This window comes from Notamacropus eugenii, chromosome 3 (assembly GCF_028372415.1).
Source record: "Notamacropus eugenii isolate mMacEug1 chromosome 3, mMacEug1.pri_v2, whole genome shotgun sequence".
Classification (NCBI taxonomy): Eukaryota; Metazoa; Chordata; class Mammalia; order Diprotodontia; family Macropodidae; genus Notamacropus; species Notamacropus eugenii.
This window is the reverse complement of record NC_092874.1, coordinates 169,912,786-169,934,556: the sequence shown is the minus strand read 5'-3', so window position 1 is coordinate 169,934,556 and position 21,771 is coordinate 169,912,786. Positions and strand designations below refer to the sequence as shown.

Genomic DNA, 21,771 nt, shown 5'->3' with positions numbered 1-21,771 from the left:
TCTCTTGAAATTTCTTTTTCCAAGTTTATCAGTGAGCTCAAGTATTAAATCTTATGACTTTTTTCTCAGGCCTTATTCAGTGTGAGCAGTGTAGCTTTTAATATTAGTGACCAACACCTACTTTCCTAAATTCTGTCCTCCATTAGGTCCTGTAACACTGCTGTCTTTTGGTTCAATGTGTTTGGCTATTCTTTCTCAATTTTCTTTACTGGATCTTCATCTCGCTGGTAGCATGAAGTCCTAGACTAATCGCTGAATGGGCTTTGTCTCAGTCAAACTGAGACCTGTTAAAGACCTTAGCTTAAAAAGGCCAAATTCTCCCCCTGCATTCAGGGCCATCTCCAATCACCCTGATCTGTATCTTGCCACTGGACACAGATGCCTCTAGAGCAGAAAGTGAGATTGGTAATTTTGCACAGACCTCCCTCATTTAAATTCTACTTACTTGCTTGTCATGGCATCACTTCCCTGATGTCCCTGATGTGATGGTCCTCTTTGATGAAGAAGGACAAACAACAACAAAAGTAACACCAAGTTCTGTCCCAAGTTCTGTAGTTTCTCCCTTGGTGATCTCATTAGTTAGCTTTCTGATTCATTTCTCTCTAAAGAATGACTCCTAAGTTTGTATAGCCTGCTCTAATCTTTTTTCTGAATTTCTGTCTTGCTGCCCGTTAGATATCTCCACCTGGAAGGTCCTATGTTCGAAATGTAACTCATTTTTTTTTTTCCTTTAAGGTCTATCCTTCTTCCAGACTTTGAAAATTTTACCATCTTTCCACTCAAATAAACCACTTCCCCCGTAGCTATTCAGTTATCAAGTCTTATTAATTTTACCTCCCTAACAGCTCTGTCCTCTTTACTTATATAAACAACGCTAATTGATGCCCTCATTACCTTTTGCCAAAATAATCACAACCTCCTAATTGCTCTTCCTGCTTCTAGCCTTTATTTTCTTAAATCTGTTGTCCATACTGTTGCCATGATGCTATTCTGACAGTATCATTCCTTCTACTCAGGTTGCCATTGATGAGGGGCTCTTAATCTTTTTTGCAAATGAACTTCTTTTGTAGTTTGATGAAAGCTGTGGACCCCTTTTCAGAATATTTTTAGACAATTGATGCAAATGCTAAATTTCAGTTAGAGATTAGTGAAAATGAAGATGTATTTTTTTTTTCCCCTTTTTAAGCTCACAGACCTCATGTTTAGGAAACCTTGCCATAATGGATATTGAACTGGTCTCAAGGCCAGGAATATCTGGGCTTGGGTCCCACCTCTGACACATACTGGCTGTGCAACTCTAGATAAGAGCTCTGGACTAGGGCCAGAATGAATTGGTAGAGTTTCTTCATCCAAGAACTCCCTATGCTAATGAAATCATAAGTCAGGACTGTAGATTTAGAGTTGGAAGGGACCTTGAGAGGCCACTGAGTCCAGGTATCCTATTTTAGAAACAATAAAACTGAGACACAGAGAAGTTAAGTGATTTGCCCAAGGTCACACAACTTTCTGAGCTGGAATTAGAACCTGAGTCCTCTTGACCACCAAGAACAGTGTCCAGTCAACTATTGGTTTCTGTCTCGTCCCTTGCCTTTATTGATCTACTCAGAAATATTTAGTGGTCTTCAAATGCTTCTAGCATAGGGCATAAGCTTCTCAGTTTGGCTTTTAAATCAATCCACAGTATTTCTGCTACCTTTTCAGTCTTATATCTTTTACTTCCTTTCAGATATTCTAGTCCACTAGGCATGTTTGTTGTTCCCCGTGCACAATTTCGTCTCTGCACCAGCTCTGCTCCTGTCTTGTGCCTGGGATGTACTTCCTCTTCACTTCCACCTCTTAATATTCTGAGCTTGTTGCTAGTTCTGATGAGGAGGGAGCCTTGCCTGACTCCCCTTCCTTAATTGTTTGTATTCCTTCTCCCTTGAAGTAACTTTGTATGCCTCCTGTGTTCACTCCCCTTCCTCCTCCCAACCTCTAAGTTTAGTGGAACCCTCTTGAGGGAAAGGATGTTTTATTTTTGTCTTCCTTGTTAGTATACACTATGCAAAACTAAATAAATGTCTACTGAATTCAGTGTTCTGTGTCCCAGTGAGGGAAGAGATTTTTTTTTTTTGTTTTAATATCCCAAGTGCCAGCCCAGTGCTTTGTACTATATAATTAATGGAAAGAGGTTAACAAATGTTTGTTGAATGGAATTGAATTCATGAAAGAAAAACTGTCTGGTGAAGTGAAAGTGATGGAAAGCTTGTGAGAAAGTAACTATATCTACTTAAAATTCATAATTGTCAGAGAAGGGAATGCTCAAGGAAGTCTTTAGGTTTTGGGAAAGGGTATTGGGAAATGTTTAGAGTAAGAATGCTAAGGTCAGTGACTTTTGAGGATGACTCAAGATAACAAACATGTGGTAGGCATAATTTTCACAATATAATTTCATATAATAATAGTGAACAAGAAGAAAAAAGGGAGGCATGTAAAGAAACTGATATAACCACCTAGGAAATTGACCTCATTTTTTAAAAGAACATGTACAGAAGATAAAAAAAGATGGGCACATTCCTAAGGGTAGCTGTAAAAAAGAGTGGCATGGAACTGTAAAGATAGTGTTAGGAAGGCTAAACAAGTAGAATAACTTAAGGTTTGTGAAAAAAATTCTAAAAGCTATAAATAAAACTTTTTTTAGACTTTGTTCATAGCAAGAAGAGAGAGAGAAGATAACACCACCACTTGGGGCATATGATGTAATCTTAACATTAGAAGAGACTTAATATTCAATAATAAATGATAGGAAGTAGAACAATATCATACTATTCCTTATTTTATTTCCACCTTGTCATCAGAGATTGAGCTTAACACTGGAAAAGGCAGAACAAATATGGTAAACTCTGAATTGAAGCCCCTGATAAATGAGTTAAGGTTAACAACAGCATCTTTAAAAGAGAATTTTCTAGAGCCAGACAAATCATACTCCAGAACTGTTAGATGTGATTATGCAACCCTGTAGCTAATCTTGGAGTATTTAGAGCTAGAGAAAGTGTGCTAAAAGATTGGAAAGGTGCATATGCTCTAATTTTATAAAAGGGAAAAAATACACATTCTGGAACCACTGATGAGTGAAATTGACTTTTTGGTTCCTGACAAAATTTGAAATTGAGAATTAACATTTAGTTTTTTTAATTTAGAAAAGTTAACAGTGATCATTGTGTAATATAACAGTAATAATGATGATGATGATGATGATGGTGGTGTTGTAGTTGTAGTAGTAGTGGTAATAACTGACATTTGTATAGTACTTTAAGGTTTGGAAAAAGCTTTACATAAGTTATTTTATTTTGGTTCTTACAACATTCCTGTGTGGTAGATGTTATTATCCTCATTATACAGATGAGGAAACTGAGACTGAGAAAGGTCATTCTGATTGCTCTGGTTTACCCAGCCATAGAAGTGTCTTAACACTGGATGTAAACTCAGGTCTTTCTTGACTCCCAAGTCCGACAGTCTATTCTTGTGTTCCCTAGTAGCCTTACATTATAATCTATATGGATTCACTAAAAAACTATATACCAGGCTTGCCAGATTTTTCTTTATTTCTTTTTTAAGGTGGAGACTGGTAGATCATAGAAATAATGGGCATTTACATAGCACTTTAAAATTTCCAAAGTGCTTTACATAGATTATCTTATTTGAATGCAAGAATGCTGTCAGAGTATATTTGGGTTTTAGCATTTAGTAAAGTCTCCCATGATATTTTTGTAGCTTGTATGATAGGACAGTTAAGTGGCTTGCTTATGCATAAAGAGTTTTGGCGAACAGATTAATGTTGACTTGAAAAAAAAAAGTAATAGCATGGCCCCAAGGCTATTTCTTTGGCTCTTCTTGAACAGTTTGTTTTTTTTAAGTGATTTAGACAGAGACTTAGAAGACATTTATCATGTTTTCAGAAAACCGAAATGTGGATCAAGATTACGTCACATTGGATGACAGAATCAAAATTTAGGAAGCTATCTAGGTTGGAATGATTAATAAGATTAAATAATGGGGACAAATTTAAAGTCAAGGACTTAGATTCAGAAATTCAGCTACACAAACACAGGGTGAGGAAAACTAGTTTTAATAGCAGTTCATATGGGGAAAAAGACCAAAGAGATTATTCTGAATATGATTTAAGTATACAAGTTAACACACTATATAGAGTGTAGAATGAGCAAGGTAACAGCCTTGCTGTGTTTTCTTCAGGAAACTAGAATTTGTAAAGAAGAGGTGATCAATGATTAAGAGTTTTCAATGGACACATATGGGAGAGTTGAAAGAAATGGGAATATTGAAGCTGGAAAAGAGAAGACTTGGACATGGAGGAGGATATGATGATAGCTGTGCTCAAATATTAGACAAGTTATTGAATGGAAAGGGAATTAGACTTATTCTTTGTCATGCCAGTGGAACTAGAGCAGGGTTTCTTAATCTGGGGGCTGTGAACTTGATTTTGAACATTTTTGATAGCTGTATTTCAATATAACTAGTTTCCTTTGTAATCTTAACTAGTTTATTTTATACACTTAAAAACTTTATTCTGAGAAGAGTTCACCTCTCGGCTTCACCACGGTGCCAAAAGTATCCATGACACAAAAGAGATTAAGAACCATGAACTAGAGCAAATGAGTAGAAGTTACAGGAAAATAGATGCTGCTCTGTATAAAGAAAATCTTTAATAGGATGTCTTGTGAAAAAAGTAAAGTTCTCATAATGAAGAATGCTTATGCTGAAGTTGGATGCTTCCTAGAAGGAAATTCCTGCATTGAATGCAAGGTCCGAGATTACCTCCCTGTTTCTTCCAGATCCTAGGTTCTGTGGTTTTATGAATGTTGAAGAGCTCCAGGAGCAGGCATCAAACCCTCTTCCCATTCCTTAATAAGGAATTAACTAATGAGTTATTTAATTTCTTTCCCCTATTTGAAGAACAGAAGCTTAGTTTTTATAGGTTCTTTAGGAGTTGACATAGTTTTTAAAGGATAGTGCTCTTTGTGATCTTACTATTTTTCCTCATTTGCAAAATGGGAATATACTTGTCTTATGTCAACCTTATCTTCTTCACAGGACTTTTGAAAATATGGAAGTCTTAAATTTAAATCTGAAGATAAATATATTATTATAAGTAAAATGAATTTGAGAAAAGGAGTCATGTTGAAAGGTGATTTTAAGTTCCTAGAGGGGAAAAAAACTTATCTTTCTCTTGTGTCTCCCCATTTTCTCCCCAACCCTACCAGAATATAGTACAGTCCTGATATGGTTGGTGCTTAGTAAATACTCTTTGGTATTAAATATTTGGGAGGTAGTTAGAGACCTGTGATTTTGTGATTGTTGGAAACTCTTGATGAGGAAATTCCTTCCATTAATGTAGATTTGTAACTTGTCTATAACTTCTTAGAGAGATTCCTGGAACAGTAAGAAGATGAGTAACATGCCTGGAGTCACACTGCTAGTATTGTCAGAGACAGGATTTGAACCCAGGTCTTTCTGACTCTATAACTAGTCTTAAGTCCTCCACACTAGGCTGCCTCTTATGATAAGTTAGGAACAGATAGTAACCCCAGATCAGAGATAGCTTGCTATATTTACTCCAATGAATATTTACTACATTGTGTGTGTACACAGTGCACCATGCTGTATGCTGAAGGAGATATAAAAATAGACCAATACATTTATATAAATTTGATTTATGTGAATATTATAGTAAGTAAAATTCAAATAAAATTACTAAAGATTTCTATAGCTTATTTAGTGCCAAAATTGTTTTGTTTTTTAAATTAGAAAGGAGACTCATAAATTCATATAGGTCTTTCCCATATAGGTCTTTCTGACCTTTTGAAACTAAAATCTGAGGATTTTGAACATCAGGCCATCTCTGAACATTGAAATGTCTTGTTGAGAGAGAAGGACAGCACCTAAGGTTAACTGCCTTTAAATGGCCTTGTAGTCCTATCCCTTTCCCAGTAGGGAGTTGGATAGTTGAGAATGAATATAAGACTTGAGAGCATGGATCAAATGAAATTGCTTTTGACTGCCTCTGCAGAAGAAGATTTTAATTCAGTCTTTAAGATGCCTGAGAAAAGCAGATATTATTCCCAGCTCTTTAATGGGTAACCAGAGTGTTGGAGAGGAACTGGCTAGGCCTATTATAAAGGCTTTGATATTTGGGGCATGTGGCTGAGAAGTTAATTTTAAAGAGTAAATTACTTTTAAATTTATGCATGTTTTTTCGGAGTATCTTTCAAAAAAAAAAATCCTAAACATTTTTAATGTCTCATAAACTGAAATTAGTTGATATGGAGATAAAATGAGTTTGATATTATTAAAGATAGTGCAACAAAATGTATAAGTTAAAACTCCTATTTGATATTATTAGAGTGTTATTTGGATGTTCCAGATACTCTAATGTTCTGAAAAATCAACAGGGGAGTTAAGTCTCTGAAGAGGCAAAACCCAGTTATAAATATGCACATGGGCCTATTAATATTTCAACAATTAAGTTTTAATATTAATCATGCCTGTACTTTGAAAATAGTCAATAGTATTCATCTTTTCTTCCCTTTTCTTGACTTTCTTGATTTTATTCTTGCTTCAGCTTACTTGCATTTCTTTCCCCACAGTTGTTTGTTGCTGGTTTGATTGTGCTGCTGTTAGATGAGCTGCTACAGAAGGGTTACGGCTTGGGGTCTGGTATTTCCCTCTTTATTGCCACCAACATCTGTGAAACCATTGTCTGGAAGGCCTTTAGCCCCACTACCATTAACACTGGCAGAGGTACATTGCACAGGGACTGCAATTGCACGAGTTTTGCTGGATGTGTGCTGTAAATTACCACGTAACAATGTAGCAGTACATACCTGATGGACGTATTGGTTTGATGTCCTGATGAAAAATGATGCTTGACTGTTCAAAAAATTAAGAAGCAGATTCTTCTGGAATGTAAAATATTAAATCAAGAAAAATTAGTTGAAAATTTTATCCTCTGCTCATTTGAAAATTCAGTGGTTTGCAAACAGATTTTTGTTTTGTTTTGGCATTTGTTTGGTAACCTTCCTTAAAACCCTTGCTATAGGAGTCTGGATTTCTTGGCTAGAATCTTTTTTATAAGAAGATTGGCTAATTTCAGCATTCTCAGGGACATAAAAATGTGGTGGATTGAGTACTTTAAAATAATGACTATTGTGTTCATTGTGTAATCAAGGAGCACTAATACTTTTGCTGTTCTGGCTATGAATAGCAACTGAAATTTCAAATATTTCTTTCTGTCTTCTCTCTTCTCCCCATCACCCCTTCAGATGCCAATCCAAGTCCTTACTGATTCAGTATTTGAATTCTGACCCTAATTTTAAGCAAGTAAAAATCCTGGGGTTTTTTTGCTTGGGGGGAATATTGGAAGAATGAGGTGATAATTTATTAATATACTACCAAGTACATTTTTATTTATTTTGCTTTGCTGCTTCCTTCTTTCTAAGATACCCTCTTATCCTTTCCCTTCTCTCAGCAGACATTTAGTAACTAAGAAATCATTTTGGTTTATTCTACCTTTGAGCTAGTCTCAAAAATAGCCTTGATAAAATTTCAGGTTTTATACTCAGATATGTTTGCCACCTTTATTTAAATGTTTCCTTGAACAGCTGGCTATTTTACAAGACCAACATTGAGAAATTTGTGTCACATTTTATATAAAAAACTGGAAATTCAGACTTATTTGTTTTGACCTTTTGAGGCAAAACATTACAGTTAATTTATAGTTAATTTTCATTTTGATTCGTCTAGGTACTGAGTTTGAGGGTGCTGTCATTGCCCTGTTTCACTTATTGGCGACCAGAACAGACAAAGTCCGTGCTTTAAGGGAGGCTTTCTATCGTCAAAATTTGCCCAATCTCATGAACCTCATTGCTACAGTGTTTGTGTTTGCAGTTGTTATATATTTTCAAGTAAGTATAATTTCTCTAAATAGGATATTGCCTATTTTATTTGGATAAGGCGAATCAATGTGGCATAGTGAAGAGAGAGCTAGACGTGAAGCCAGAAAGATCTGGGTTCAGTTCCCATCTCTGTCATATAATGGCTGTGTGGTCCTGGACAAACACTTAACATAAGTGCTCTTGGCAACTCTCATGACCTTCCAGTGCAGAGAAGGTGCCATTTTTCATTGACAAAAGGAATTTCTCCATCAAGAACTTCCCTATGCCAATGATATTAAGCATCAGGTCCCAAAAGAGGAAGTCAATCTTTAGTCTATAAAGTTTTTATCTAGATGATAAAATTTAGAATTTGGGGTTTTAACATACTCAGAAAAATGTCTGAAATCTTTTTAATGTTCCCAAATCTGATAAGTTATATAAAGATTACATTTTTTTAGCTTCATAATTTTGAGTCTTATCACAAGTCAGATGAAAATACTTAGTTTAAATTTTTTGGGAAGTGTTAGAAAAATGTTCATAGTAGCATCATACTTTCAATAGCTGATGTTCTGTGACCTATCTTATTGTCGTGTAGTTTTGTGAATTTTTTTCCTTGATCTCTCATTTTGTATTTAACTTTTATCTCCATTTTAAATTTCATTTTAGGGATTTCGTGTTGACTTACCCATCAAGTCTGCTCGATATCGTGGACAATACAGTAGCTATCCCATCAAGCTCTTCTATACCTCCAACATTCCCATCATTCTTCAGTCTGCCTTGGTTTCTAACTTATATGTTATATCCCAGATGTTGTCTGTTCGGTTCAGTGGCAACTTCTTAGTTAATTTATTAGGACAGTGGGCTGTAAGTATTCTCTTATTTACATTAAGCAGTTTAAAATTTAATCATTGACTTTAAATTAATCTTGAGAGAGTTATTGAGAGAAGTAATAGATGTTGCTTTGAATGTCATATTCACTAACTCCTGTCAGAATTTTTTGCTGAAAGCTGTTATGTGCTTCTACTCTACAATTTTAGTCCTTAACAGAAAACTATTTAGTATATTTGGGCTAATATAATAAGCAAAAATGAATACCTGTTCAGTTATCATACTTCAAAATCTCACCTTTTATAACAAGGATCCCATGAAAAATTGCTTGTTTAGAAGGTATAGGCAATGGTTTGAAATGATTATGGTTCCTTTTTTATAGTTGCATTTAACTTTTTCTGCTAGAATAGCAGTGAGGTAGGATGTAATTCAGATGGCTTCAAAGGAAGGTATGATTAGGGAGCCTTACTTCTGAGGCTGAAGCAGACGTGAGGACATTTTTCTTGAAATAGAATCCAGTAATTTTAATATGCTGACTCCCTTATTAATAAGCTGAGAGGCCTCTTCATCATTTCCTGAAGCACCAAAAGGTCGATGTGTTCTTGCAGGTTATAAATCTTAAGATTTGTCCCTCTTCTTTTCTGTTTTGTTTTAGTTATGTATTTTACACTTATATACTGAAAGGTTTAAATTCCTTTGTGTGCAGGGATGGTGATGGTGGTTGTGGGCAATATTTCCTTAAGTGTAAAACTGTAGAATATTAAAGTGTCCTAAATGCTGTAGCAGAATATGAAATTCCAGCACTTCCCCAGCTACAAAGTAATATGAGTCTCATTATAACTATTGTCTTTGAAATATGGTAAAATTCCATTGTTTTTGTTTATTGTACACATTCAGTTTAATTTATGTGATTTCCTTAGTATTAACTCCAGTGATTCATTCCTGTATATTTTTGCTGATGGTTACTTCTTTTTTTTAACTAAAACCTGTGAAATTTAGTGTTTAAAGAAAAACACAATCTCTCTTAAATGTATGCATGTATGTATGTAAGAATTTATGTATTACTTAATGTGTCCTAAGACTGCTCACTTGAGGAAAACAGGTTTGTTCCTTCAACACAGAAAATGTAATTCTTTCTATTGATTATATTTATTGTGGGCTAAAATATTTCCAGAGTGGTTTGTTCTTATATATAGATAGTTGACTACACTTCTTTTCTAATGATGGTATTAGGGGAGTAAAATATTTACTATAATATTGTGTTAGAAGAGGAGGAGTGCCTTTTCTGGTTGGATATGTTTGGGACTAGTGGTTTAGGAAGAGCAAAGAATGCTGGGAATCAGGTGAATTAATTATTACATGCAGAAATTGAGTTAGACACTGTAATAAACTGCCCTGCCACAATATGTAAAGCACCAGTGTTTAATAACAGACTTTGAGCTTCAGTTAGCTTTTTATGTTTTCTACTAGTTTCACTATCATCACTTAGTTCTTTTCATAATAAACATGTGCTTGACAAAAATAAGATAGAAAAATTTTTGGAAGTCACTAAATTTTCTGTCATCTGAAATAACATAGATGTGTTAACAATGATTATTTTCCCATAGTCAGCTATCTGCAAATATTGAGTTATCTCTTTGTATGTGAATGTTCCAGTTATATACCATTATATATTATTTTTAATAGTTCATTCAGTAAATATATATGGGAACATGTTATTCTTCAAAGGGAAACTCTTAATAGTGTACATAATGATTTTCATAATCCTTTTTTATACATGTGTTGTTTATTTTATATGAAAAGAGATTTTTTTAAAATTTGGCTTAATCTTATTTTCAGTTCCAAATTCTCTCCTGTCATCTCCACCCCCATCCATTAAGAACAAAAGAAAAACAAAACCTGATAAAAATATATGTAGTTGTAAATAACAAATTCTCACATTATCCAAATTCAAAAACAGAAGAAAAGAAAACATGCTTCAGTCTGCACTCTGAGTTCATCAACTGTCTAACTATAGTATGTTTCTTCTTGAGTCCTTTGGAATTGTGATTGGTCCCAAGTCTTTTAGAGTTGACTGATTTTACAGTATTATTAATGTATAAATTGTGCTTCTGCTTACTTCACTTTATTAGTTCATACACGTCTTGGGTTTTTATGAAAAGAGATTTTAAGTCCTTATTAGATCAGCAAATTAAAATGCTTGAAGAGTCAAACAAAAGCTTTAGAAAATTGAAGAAGTCTCAGGAGAGTCTTAACTTCACCTTTTGCTTGCTTTTATTCCTTTTCTCTAGGATGTCAGTGGAGGAGGTCCCGCTCGTTCCTACCCAGTTGGAGGCCTTTGTTATTATCTTTCTCCTCCAGAGTCTATGGGTGCCATATTTGAAGACCCTGTCCATGTGGTTGTTTACATCATCTTTATGCTGGGATCTTGTGCATTTTTCTCTAAGACATGGATAGAGGTGTCTGGCTCCTCAGCCAAAGATGTGGGTATTTAGATGATTCCTTAAAGCTTTTTGAACTTCTAAAACTTGCTGAAGTTACAAAAGTGTCTGACATAATCTGCCATTTGTTTTAAATTAATCTTTATCTATACCCTATAGAAATCTGATTAAATTATTTTTCCTATTTTGGCAGGTAGCTAAGCAGCTTAAAGAACAACAAATGGTGATGAGAGGTCACCGAGACACCTCTATGGTTCATGAACTTAATAGGTAAGTTCAGTTAAAGTCACTTTACTGTTCAGGATTCTTTTTGTGTTATTCCAGTCAGGCTGATGTTCCTACATTCTGTTCTCTCTCTGTTCAAGTTTATGTTTAAAGTATGTACATTATCCTTTTCCTTTGTTTCCTATAAAACAACTGAAAAGACATAAAAATACAAATGTGCTAGAAATCACAGTTAACATCTAGGCAATTCATCCCATTTGCATATGTATTCTGTACAGTGCCTGTTTACCTCAAGATACTATGCACATAGCAGGTGATCAATAGATATTTGGTGAATTCATTTAAATATCATATGTCAGAGTACTAGCCTGTGAACCAAAAATCCTAGGGTTTGGTCTCAGTTTTGCCACTAACTAGCTTTATGACCTTGGGCAAGTTACTTAACGTAGAATTCAGTTTCTTCATCTACAAAGTCAGAAAATTTAACCAGAGATTTGCAAAGCTCTGAAAATGTATTTGATTCATGGTTTTCTTATCTGTAAAATGAGGATGGTAATTTTTGCACTAAAATGAGTGTAATGTACTTTGTAACCTACCATAAAACATTATGTAACTGTAACCTGATATTATTAATAGTAATGTGTGAGTCTATAAAATTAATGAAACATTTTGGAATTGGCCTTGACGACCACAAGAGTGAGCTAGTGTAACTGTATACAAAGGAAACTAAATGATACCTTGTTTTTCACAAAACTGTGCAAATCTTGGTTGTTAATTTAACATAACAGCCACATTCTTTCCTTGACCCATCTATAAGTTTCTTAATATTTTGAGGTCAAAGTTTCTGCTTTATTTTACTAAGAAAATTTTAACAGTCCCAGAAATATATGTAACTGCTACCTGAAAAAAAAATTTGCTGCCTTTTTGTGCGGTTTATTTTTATTTGTGTTTCTTTAGTGATAGTCTCGTGTTGGTAAAGCTACAACATATAAGAAATTCTAGTTAATGCATCTTTTTCATTTTCTTTCTCGCTGGTTGACGAAGGGCTTTTTCTCCTCCAGGTATATCCCCACAGCAGCTGCCTTCGGTGGTTTGTGCATTGGTGCCCTCTCAGTATTAGCTGACTTCCTGGGGGCTATTGGTTCAGGCACTGGAATTCTGCTCGCAGTCACAATTATTTATCAGTATTTTGAAATATTTGTTAAAGAGCAAGCTGAAGTTGGAGGAGTTGGTGCTTTGTTTTTCTAAATGTTCAAATATTTCATTATTCATGTGAAAGGGAAAATATTTTGACACATCATTTTGGTCAGATAATGCTGTGGTTTCCCCCCTCCCTCCTCTTGTTTTGAAGTGCTAACTGTCCCATTTCTTTAATGGGTGATGAGCTATGCCTGTGAGCAGCATTAGTACCAGCTGCCTTAAAACTAAAGTTTACATTATTTGTTCAAAATATCTTATCTATCTAGTGTTCCCTATAATGCTGGAAACCAGTGTATCTACCTTGCTGTTTTGAACCATTATGGTGAAATGTATCAGTTTGATATTGGTAGACACTTTTGCATACAACATTCAAGAATAGTAAATATTTCCCTGACTTGTGTTTTCAAATAAATGCAGTTCAAATGGCCACTTTCCAGTACTTTTGAGCTTATTTAATGAGTTCCTGAATACATTTATATCTAATCTATATATTTAGATGAATTACTTTTTATACTTTTTTAACTCACAGTATCCACCTCACTTCCCTTCTTCTCCTAATCTTCTTCCCTATCCACATATGCTCCCTTTTCATTGGCATAGTTTATTTTATTTTGTTTTTTTGATTGCTATCAAGACAGCCACTTCTCACCTCTGAAAGTGGAAAAGGTAAAAGCCACAAACATATTCCTGTCATTTTAAGCAACTGAGCCATAGGTTTCCTCTTAGTCTGTATGCCCCTCCTCAGTTTTTGATTTTTCCTCTTTTCAGTGACAGCCTGTCCTGTCTTACTCTTTTGGCCATGCTTTATTTCATTAAGTCACTTGGGAAAACTCTCAAGATGCTGCGCCCTAATTTTTCTTGTTTGTTTTAAGCTCCCAAAGGAGAGATAACAGTGTTTGAAGTTCAGGGGGTGGAGGGAGGAGAGAGGTGGAAAATGAGTAATTCATGCTAAGAATTTATGTATGTTGTTGCACTTTATAGCAGCAACACAAATGTAAACATTAGACAATAAACTTTTATTTAATAAACCTGACTCATTTTTTAAAAAAGAAAATATAAAGTACTCTTGTCGTAAGTTTTCTGAAATAACATGTAGGATCTGATGCTGATGAGTTTATGCTGAAAGGCTAAAAGTAAACAGGAAACAAGTTATCATACTTAGCATTTTAATTTTCAAACACTGAGAAGGAAGATAATTAAACTTAAAGGAAGTTCAAGTTTATGTGATGAAAATATGGAAAGTGAAGAAAAATAGTGTCACAAAAATAGTAGTTACTGTTTTTGGTTAATCAGCAGTGCCATGCTTATAGTAAGTGCTTTATAAATATTTGTTGTTCTGGATTTGAAACAAAGTTCTAAGGTTTAAGATTAAACTCTTTTTTCCAAAATGATATTGCTGTTTTTTCAGAGCCCTATTTTGTTTCCTCCTTACAAAGCATGCAGGATAGGAAATATATTACTATTTACACTGGTCTTATATTTAGTCTTCAATAACAGAACAGCTTTTTATTATAATAAAGGTACTGTTTTATGTAAGAACAGAAAACAATTTGTTCCAGTGACATTTCATAAATTTTATACAAGAAGTAATATGACTACATAGGGATGTTTCCCAGCACTCTTAAATGAGTACTGTTGTGGTATCAAACTTATCTATCTGGGATTCTTGAACAGAGGAAAGGTAAAGGACTCAAGGGCTAGGTGGAAGCTGGGGTGGAGAGAAAGAGCCTAGCCTGAGCTCAAGCAGAGAGAACACTGTGGGACTATTGAAGCAGTCCAGATGTCAGCTTGACAGGGAGAAGTACAGAAGTAATCATGTTATCCTGACGCATAATCAGAAAGGATCCTGTCTTTCTTGGACCTACATGCAGGATGTGATGACCTCTGATTTGTCATACCAGAAGACTGCTATAACTATTGGTGATTTGTACAACAAATTTGTGTATGCCATTGTCAGAAGAAATTTGGAAAGAATTTCTGCTGGTTAACCTAGACAGGAAAATGAATGGCTTCAGGGCACAGGTGGTGTTTTAATCATTTTCAGCAAATTAAAGTATGATTCTTAAAAAATAAAGTGGGAAATGGGAATTGAATGTTTGTCCAAGAAGATTCTGTGAAAAAACAGGTTCAAGCTCTTTGGATTATAGCATAAAATAAAGTGATTTTGATCAGAGATATAAGTTATGTTGAAACATTATATCACTCTAGAAACTGGCTGATTTGCATAAGTGGGCACCACACACACACACACACACACACACACACACACACACATCCTGCTCTTTCTCTCTCTCTCTCTCTCTGTCTCTTTTCCTCTGTTCGTAAAGACCCTAAAGGCCAGAGACAGTGTGGAAGAGGTACAGTAATACTATTCTCATGAATCAGATGTCTCACCATGTCAGTATTCTCTATCATTGCTAAGATCAAATATAAATTCCTTTGCTTGGCCTATAAAACCCTTCAAATCTGTTTCCAGCCCACATTCTCCAGACTTTGTAGACATTACTTCCCTACATCTACAGTTCAGCCAAACTGACCTACTTGCTGTTCCTTTTGTATGACAATCTGTCTCCTGTCTTTTTGACTGTTCCTCTAATTACTCCCCCCTCACCTGTGTCTCTTAATCCCTAGTCTCTTGTTAAGCTTAAGTAATACTACCTACATGTGACCTTTCCTGATCATTGAGCTCCTCCCTTTCGTAGTCCTTCCCCTGTTATTTTATATTTACTTTGTACATGTTATATGTGAACTTATATGTGTATGAGTTGTTTCCACAATAGGATGTAAGCTCCTTGAGGGCAGGGACTGTTTCATTTTTGGCTTTGTCATCCCCCAGTGCCTGGCACATAATATATTTAATAAGTGTTTGTTGATTTTTTTTTTTGTATACTAATATGTATAGTATGTGTAACAAAATGAATTCATTACAGTTAAAATGATCCTAATTCGTGGAGATAAGTAGGATTTCATGAGTGCTACTGAAAAAGTGCCTTGTGCCTTATTACTGAATGAGAGCAATTGTTTAGGGGTGAGGAGTGAGGATATGTGTGTACCTTATAGTGTTATTGTATGTGAAGATATTTTTTAACTTAACTGCATATGAAAAAGTTATTCACCTGTGTGGAAATCTAAGAAGAGGCACATGGTAAAGGCCATTAAAAACCCCATGAAAGGAAAGGAAAAGACAGTGTAATACCAAGAATGTACTAGTCTGTCAGACCAGTTAGAAAGATTACTGATCTTCATTCTTGTCCAGATGTGTGTAAGTGCAAGCAAGGTGGGATTTTTGTTGTTTTCTTTTTAGAGTTGTTTCCCAGACTCAGGCTATATTGTGAACATTTGAAGGATTAATCACCTTTGAACCCTGTTAATTCACAGTTGTGCTGAGTCACATAAGTTTTGAGCCTACTAGCTCTGAGCCAATCAGGGGCCAAGTCTTCGTTATGTATTCTGGGAGGTTGACATTTTGCTTTGGGGGCTCACTCATGAAAAGGACCTTTTGAGTCCCTGAGCAGGACTCTGAGTAGTGGTTTGTTAAGAGCCCCCTGACTACTCAGATGTTGGTGTTCTGGTCTGGTGGTACACGTAGGTGGTGATGACTGGAGGAGAAGTGAAGTTAGTGACCTACGCAGCCCTCCCTCACTCAAAACAACGTCAAGTGCAAGTCATGTCATCATATCTCTGATGGCATGGTCTTCTTTGGCGATGAAGGATGAACACATGTAGGTGGTTGTATTACTTTGTTCAGACAGTTGGAGCCCTGTTTGGTGAATCTCTGTGCTAATTTCTCTATTTATATTTTCTATACTTCTTTCTGCTTAGCTGTAATTAAAGTAAGATTGTTGACCCCTTTAAAGTTGTCTTACCTTTAGAAAAGCACATCAAAGAACCTGTGCTAGCAGCCCACCCAGTGTGTTAGTTTGGTTGCTTAATACAGTGTGTTTCAATGAAGAGGCAAAAACTGCTGACACCTCTTGATGGGGAGAGAAATCCAAGGCTTCATGCCTTCCATAGGGGCTACTAGAATGTGGCCTGGTGTACGTTCTGCTATTGCTTCCATCTCTCTTGTCTGTTCTTTACTATTGTTAGGTGAAGAAGATTGAAGATGACTATTACTTTAAGATCTTCACAAGTTTAGGAGAGTAAACTCCCAGAAGTCTGGGGAGCTGGAGTCCATGCTGGGATTTGCTGGAAATAAGCTTGGGAGGAGTGAAGTGCCAAGCGACCTGCCTGACTTAGCCCAATGTCATCAACAAGACTTTACTAAGTTCCTGTTACATGCCAGGCAGTGTGCTAAGTGCTGAAGATACAAAGAAAAGGGGGGAAAAAACCTCGAAAAAAAGCCAGTCCTGGCCCTCAAGGAACTCAAAATCTAATGGGAGGGAAAGCATGCAAACTATTATGTACAAATAACATATACAGGATATATTGGCAATAATCTCTGAGGCAGTAACTGAGTTGCAGACTCATCTAGTGGCTATGCTTGTATGTGGAAGTGAATTTAATGGGATTGATACTAGATAGAAGCTTCTTAAAAGTTTGAACCCATTCTTCTCAGGGACTGTGATGGCAAATGGGAGGGTGTGCCACCAGGTCTTAAGGGAATTGCTTGTACAGTCTTTTCTTGCTGTGTTCCTTTGTAAAAGCTTATTGATGATAATTGATTAAATTGGACTGCTAATCAGTGGCTGCAAACATTGGGGAGAGCATATGAGCATCAGGGCTTGAGCTGATGGAATTATAGAATGACTTGCCCGCCCCTTCTGGGTTACCCTTAGGACCTTAAAGGGGAAATGTAGCCAGGCTTATCTAGAAGAGTGAGTCTGCAGTCTCACTATAAGTTAGAAATGCAAACTCTACTGGAGTTTAGAAATTTGCAGTATCATTAGGGAAAGAATTGTAGATAAATGAGACGTGCTGACCTTTAAAACGAGAAGAGGAGGAAACTGGGAGGGGAGGCTGTTACAGATGAATAAAAGGAAAGAAAACAGACAGAAACAGTTAGGTTGTTTTAAGAAAACGTCAAGGAAAGCAGCTTGATTGTATGGCATCTCATCTCTTCAACCAAGAAATAGTTTTGAACCCCTCTTCTATGCAGACCTATCTGATTTAGGATTAGAAAGTACTTTTTAAATGGTCACATTTTAATCGCCAAACTGCATGCCTCTCAAACAATTCTGAGGCTGCCTTCTCACTGAGACACCATGAGTCATTTAACATTCCTTCTCCAAGATGCTTTGGGTTCTGCCATTTGAATGAAGGTGAGTGCAGGGTAGGAATAGAAAAGAAAAAGTCCTTGTTTCTTTCAGTGATGCCCACCATTCACTGTATTCAACGGTGTTCAGAACTTTGGAGTCATCTTTGACTTTTTCCTCACCTCTCTCACATTGAAACCATCACCAATAGTTCACCTAGCTGAAGTATTGCTACAGCCTCCTGAGGAGTCTCTTCTAGCTTCCTAAAGGGGTTTCTTCTACCTGTTACTGTCTCATCCATCTACTCAGGTGTGCTAGAATCAGTTCCTATCAGTTCATTCCAGCTCATGAGAACCAATTGTTAAATTTTCAGCATGAGCATTTACATCTCAGAAATGAGCAAAAAATATAAAATGGGTTGATTTATTGTTTTGTTGATTGTCTAGATCTAAGAAAGTGATGAAGAAAATGTTAATAACTCAGATTAAACTTAAATATGTGATGTGTGGGGCAGCTAGGTGGCACAGTGGATAGAGCACTGGCCCTACAGTCAGGAGTACCTGTGTGACCCTGGGCTTGACCCCAACTTACCTCCAAAAAAAGAAAAGTGTGTTGTGTGCACGTTTTTTCCCAAACATCTACCAGCAAACCATTTTATCTACTCTTGACTATTGTGACTTCCACCCTGCTAACGCTGTCAGTACCACCTAAATAGTATTGCTACAATTTCCTGAGGGGTCTCTGCATTTCTAAACTCCTCCCTCCAGTCTTCCCCTTATGCTACTATTAGATTTATTGTCAGGATGCACATAGAGTTACTGAAATGTGCACTAGATTGATTCAATGCATATAAATTTATTTAAATTAAATTATTTAATGCATATAAATATAATGATCCCCCAACTTCTCTCAGAAACAAAAGTCCATCTTCTCCCTTCCCCCACATACATCATTTCCATGATGCTGTTTGACTGCTACTTATGGAACATAGTAGTCTCTGAAGACCTGAAGTTAAAGGGCACCAAAGGATGTTGGAGAGAGTCAAGTAGATAGTATATGTTCTTGGAAGCCATGCAAAATAATGGGATTTAGAGAAAGGTTCCCAGGACATTGAGTGGGAGCTCTGTGGGATTTGTGGAAGGACATGGACAAAAGCTACATGACACCAGTAGGGGTAAGTGGATTGCAATTTGTGGCATCACTAAGTGAGAAGGAAGTAAGTATATAATGCCAACCATGTGCCAGGCACTTTATAAATGTCTCATTTAATCCTCAAAACAGCCCTGTGAGATAGATGTTGTTATTCCCATTTTGCAGAGAAGGAAACAGGTTAAGTGACTTGCCCAGTGTCCTCCCGGCTAGTTGTGGTGTTCTATCCACCATGCCACCCACCTACTTAGCTTCCTGCCATTGGGGGAGGGGAGTATTCACATCAATGACATTGCAGAGCCACTGCAGTATTGTAATGTTTGCCTCATAACAGTTGTGTAACACTTTACTTCTCTCTCTATCATGACCAATTTCTGTAATATAAAGATTATTATCTTTAAAGTCTGAAAAAAAATCAATCATGAAACTGAGTCAGGTGTTTGAGCTAGGTGATTCATTAAAAACATGCCTTATTTCTTCCTATGAAATTGTTCTAATTGAATACGCAGTTTCCTATTGTGTCAGTTTGGGTGCAGTCTCCCATTACATCCAGGGTGATCTTTCGTCATCCTTATCTATATCTTACCACTGGCCCCAGATGGCTCTGGAGGAGAGAGTAAGGCTGGGGATTCTGTTCAGTTCTGCCTTACTCAAATACAATTCACTCAGAAGTCTTGACATCAACTTCCTCTTCGAGAATGAAGGGCAAACAGCAACTTCCTTTAAGTTTTGTAGCACAATCCAATATTGGATCACTTGCTACAATGGTTTAGGAGGTTGGAAAGAGATCAAACATGTTTTTGTTTTCTGCAGGCCCTAGGATGAAGTCATAGATAATTTCTATAAGTTATGTTTAACTCCAGACACTGGTAATGATCTCTAGATTCTCACCGTGTGTTCTGAGACAGACTTTGCAGTGGATTAAATGAGTCCTGATTATATTTTTAATCTCTCTTGTACTTGTATTTATTATGAGTCTTCCTTTTAAATTTATAGTTTTAAAAGTTTGCATGTGTTTTGTGTTTTTTGTTAAATTTCCTAATGGTTTGTCAGTTTATTGGTCCTTTTGAAAAATATTTTTTCTATTAATTGATGCAATAATTTTAAAAATGATTTTACTATAATTTCTATCTGTATAATTGCACTTTAAATACAAATCATTTACACACAAGTAATTACAAATATTATAATTTCACTTTGAAATAAACATTTTCATCCTACTATCTCTTTAAGGTATCCTTAAATTCTGGTTTTTCTATTGCTAATTCAGTTATTCTTTCATTTTCTTATCTACTCATTCCTCTTAACTGAATTACCTCTTTTGTTTGAAAAAAATGAATGTTTTAATTCTTTTGGATCATTTCTTTGTTACTTTTTTTTTAAAGCAGGTTTAAACCTTTTATTTTCTCCTTTTCTCCCTTGTTGTGGTCAGCAGTTAAACAGCATAAGTTTGCTTGGTGTTATTGGTATTTAAAGCTCTTGAGGACCTGACCCCATTATACTTTTCATGCCTTCTTACGTATCACTTCCTTCCACACTCTGTGGTGAAATCATCCTGGACTTCTTGCTCTCCCTCACACATAGTATCCCATACTCATGTCATTGTAGTATTTTCCCCTCATGCCTGGAATCCTTTCCTTCCTCACCTCATTTTCAAGTCTCTATTTTCCTTCAAAACTCAGCTCAAATGCTGTCTTCTAAATGAGGCCTTTCCTGGGCTTCGCACATGTTAGTGCCTTTCTCGTCACTGCTTTTTTTGTGCTCTGTTAATCTACTTATATAATGCCTCCCTCTGCATCTGTGCCCCAACTCACATTTGAAGTGTGTGACTCCAATGAAATGACTACCCAGGTTCAAGGTACTCTGTGGGTTCACACTCCTAAAACTATATGTTGTTCACAAGCCCTCCTTTGTGCATTTGCAACTTGACACAATTGGCTCACAGCAGAGGCATGACATGCCATGAACAATAGTAACAAAACATTTCTCCCAAAAATCTTTGACGTACTCTCCCACAATTAAACAGCGTCAGTGAGAAGAATGGGCACATGTTTATTGGGGGATAAAATGGCCCCAGCAACAAATAACCTCAAGAACCCAATGTCCTTTCCACTGAAGTCAATACAAAGTCTCAGATAATACTACTTACACAAGTAAAGATCGGCCTAAATAAATGGAAATATATTCATTGCTAATGGATAAGTCAAGCCAATATAATAAAAATGTCAATAACTAAATTAATTTGCTCATTCAGTGCTATACCTAACTACCAAAGTATTATATTATAGAGCTAGAAAAAATAAGAAAGGTCATCTGGAAGAACAAAGGGTCAAGCATTTTAAGTGAAATTTAAAAAGGGGGAAGGAAGGAGGCCTAGAAGTACTAGCTCTTAAACTATACTTCAAAGCAATATAGTCAGACAACTTGGTATTGATTAAGAAACGGAAGTTAATCAGTGGAACAGATTGGGTACACAACATACAGAGGTAAATGAGCACACAAAAGCCTAGTGTTTGATAAATTTGAAGAACCAAGCTACTGAAGTAAGAACTTAATATCTGACAAAAACTGTTGGGAAAACTAGGAAGCAATCAGAGAAACTAAGTGTAGATCAGTGTTTCACACAGATTTTCACAAAATAAAGTCCAGCTAGGTATATGATTTTGACATAAAGGGTGACATCAGGAGCTCATGATCAAACAAGGAATGGAAAGGATCACAGAAGGTAAAATGGATAAAATAAAATTTGAAAAGTTTTTGCCTAAACAAAACCAATGGAGCTAAAATGAGAAGAGGAGCAAA

The 21,771-nt window shown here is 36.0% G+C and overlaps 1 protein-coding gene across 1 annotated transcript in view; it reads left to right on the top strand.

Moving 5' to 3' along the window:
* Nucleotides 1–13,653, top strand: part of SEC61A2 (SEC61 translocon subunit alpha 2) — a 41,849-nt gene extending 28,196 nt beyond the window's left edge. The window contains exons 7-12 of the mRNA XM_072653324.1: nucleotides 6,645–6,798; nucleotides 7,801–7,961; nucleotides 8,598–8,795; nucleotides 11,051–11,242; nucleotides 11,394–11,470; nucleotides 12,487–13,653. Coding sequence (XP_072509425.1) covers nucleotides 6,645–6,798; nucleotides 7,801–7,961; nucleotides 8,598–8,795; nucleotides 11,051–11,242; nucleotides 11,394–11,470; nucleotides 12,487–12,673 — 969 coding nt within the window. The 3' untranslated portion in view covers nucleotides 12,674–13,653. The remainder of the gene's footprint in view (nucleotides 1–6,644; nucleotides 6,799–7,800; nucleotides 7,962–8,597; nucleotides 8,796–11,050; nucleotides 11,243–11,393; nucleotides 11,471–12,486) is intronic.
* The last annotated feature ends 8,118 nt before the right edge of the window (nucleotides 13,654–21,771 follow it).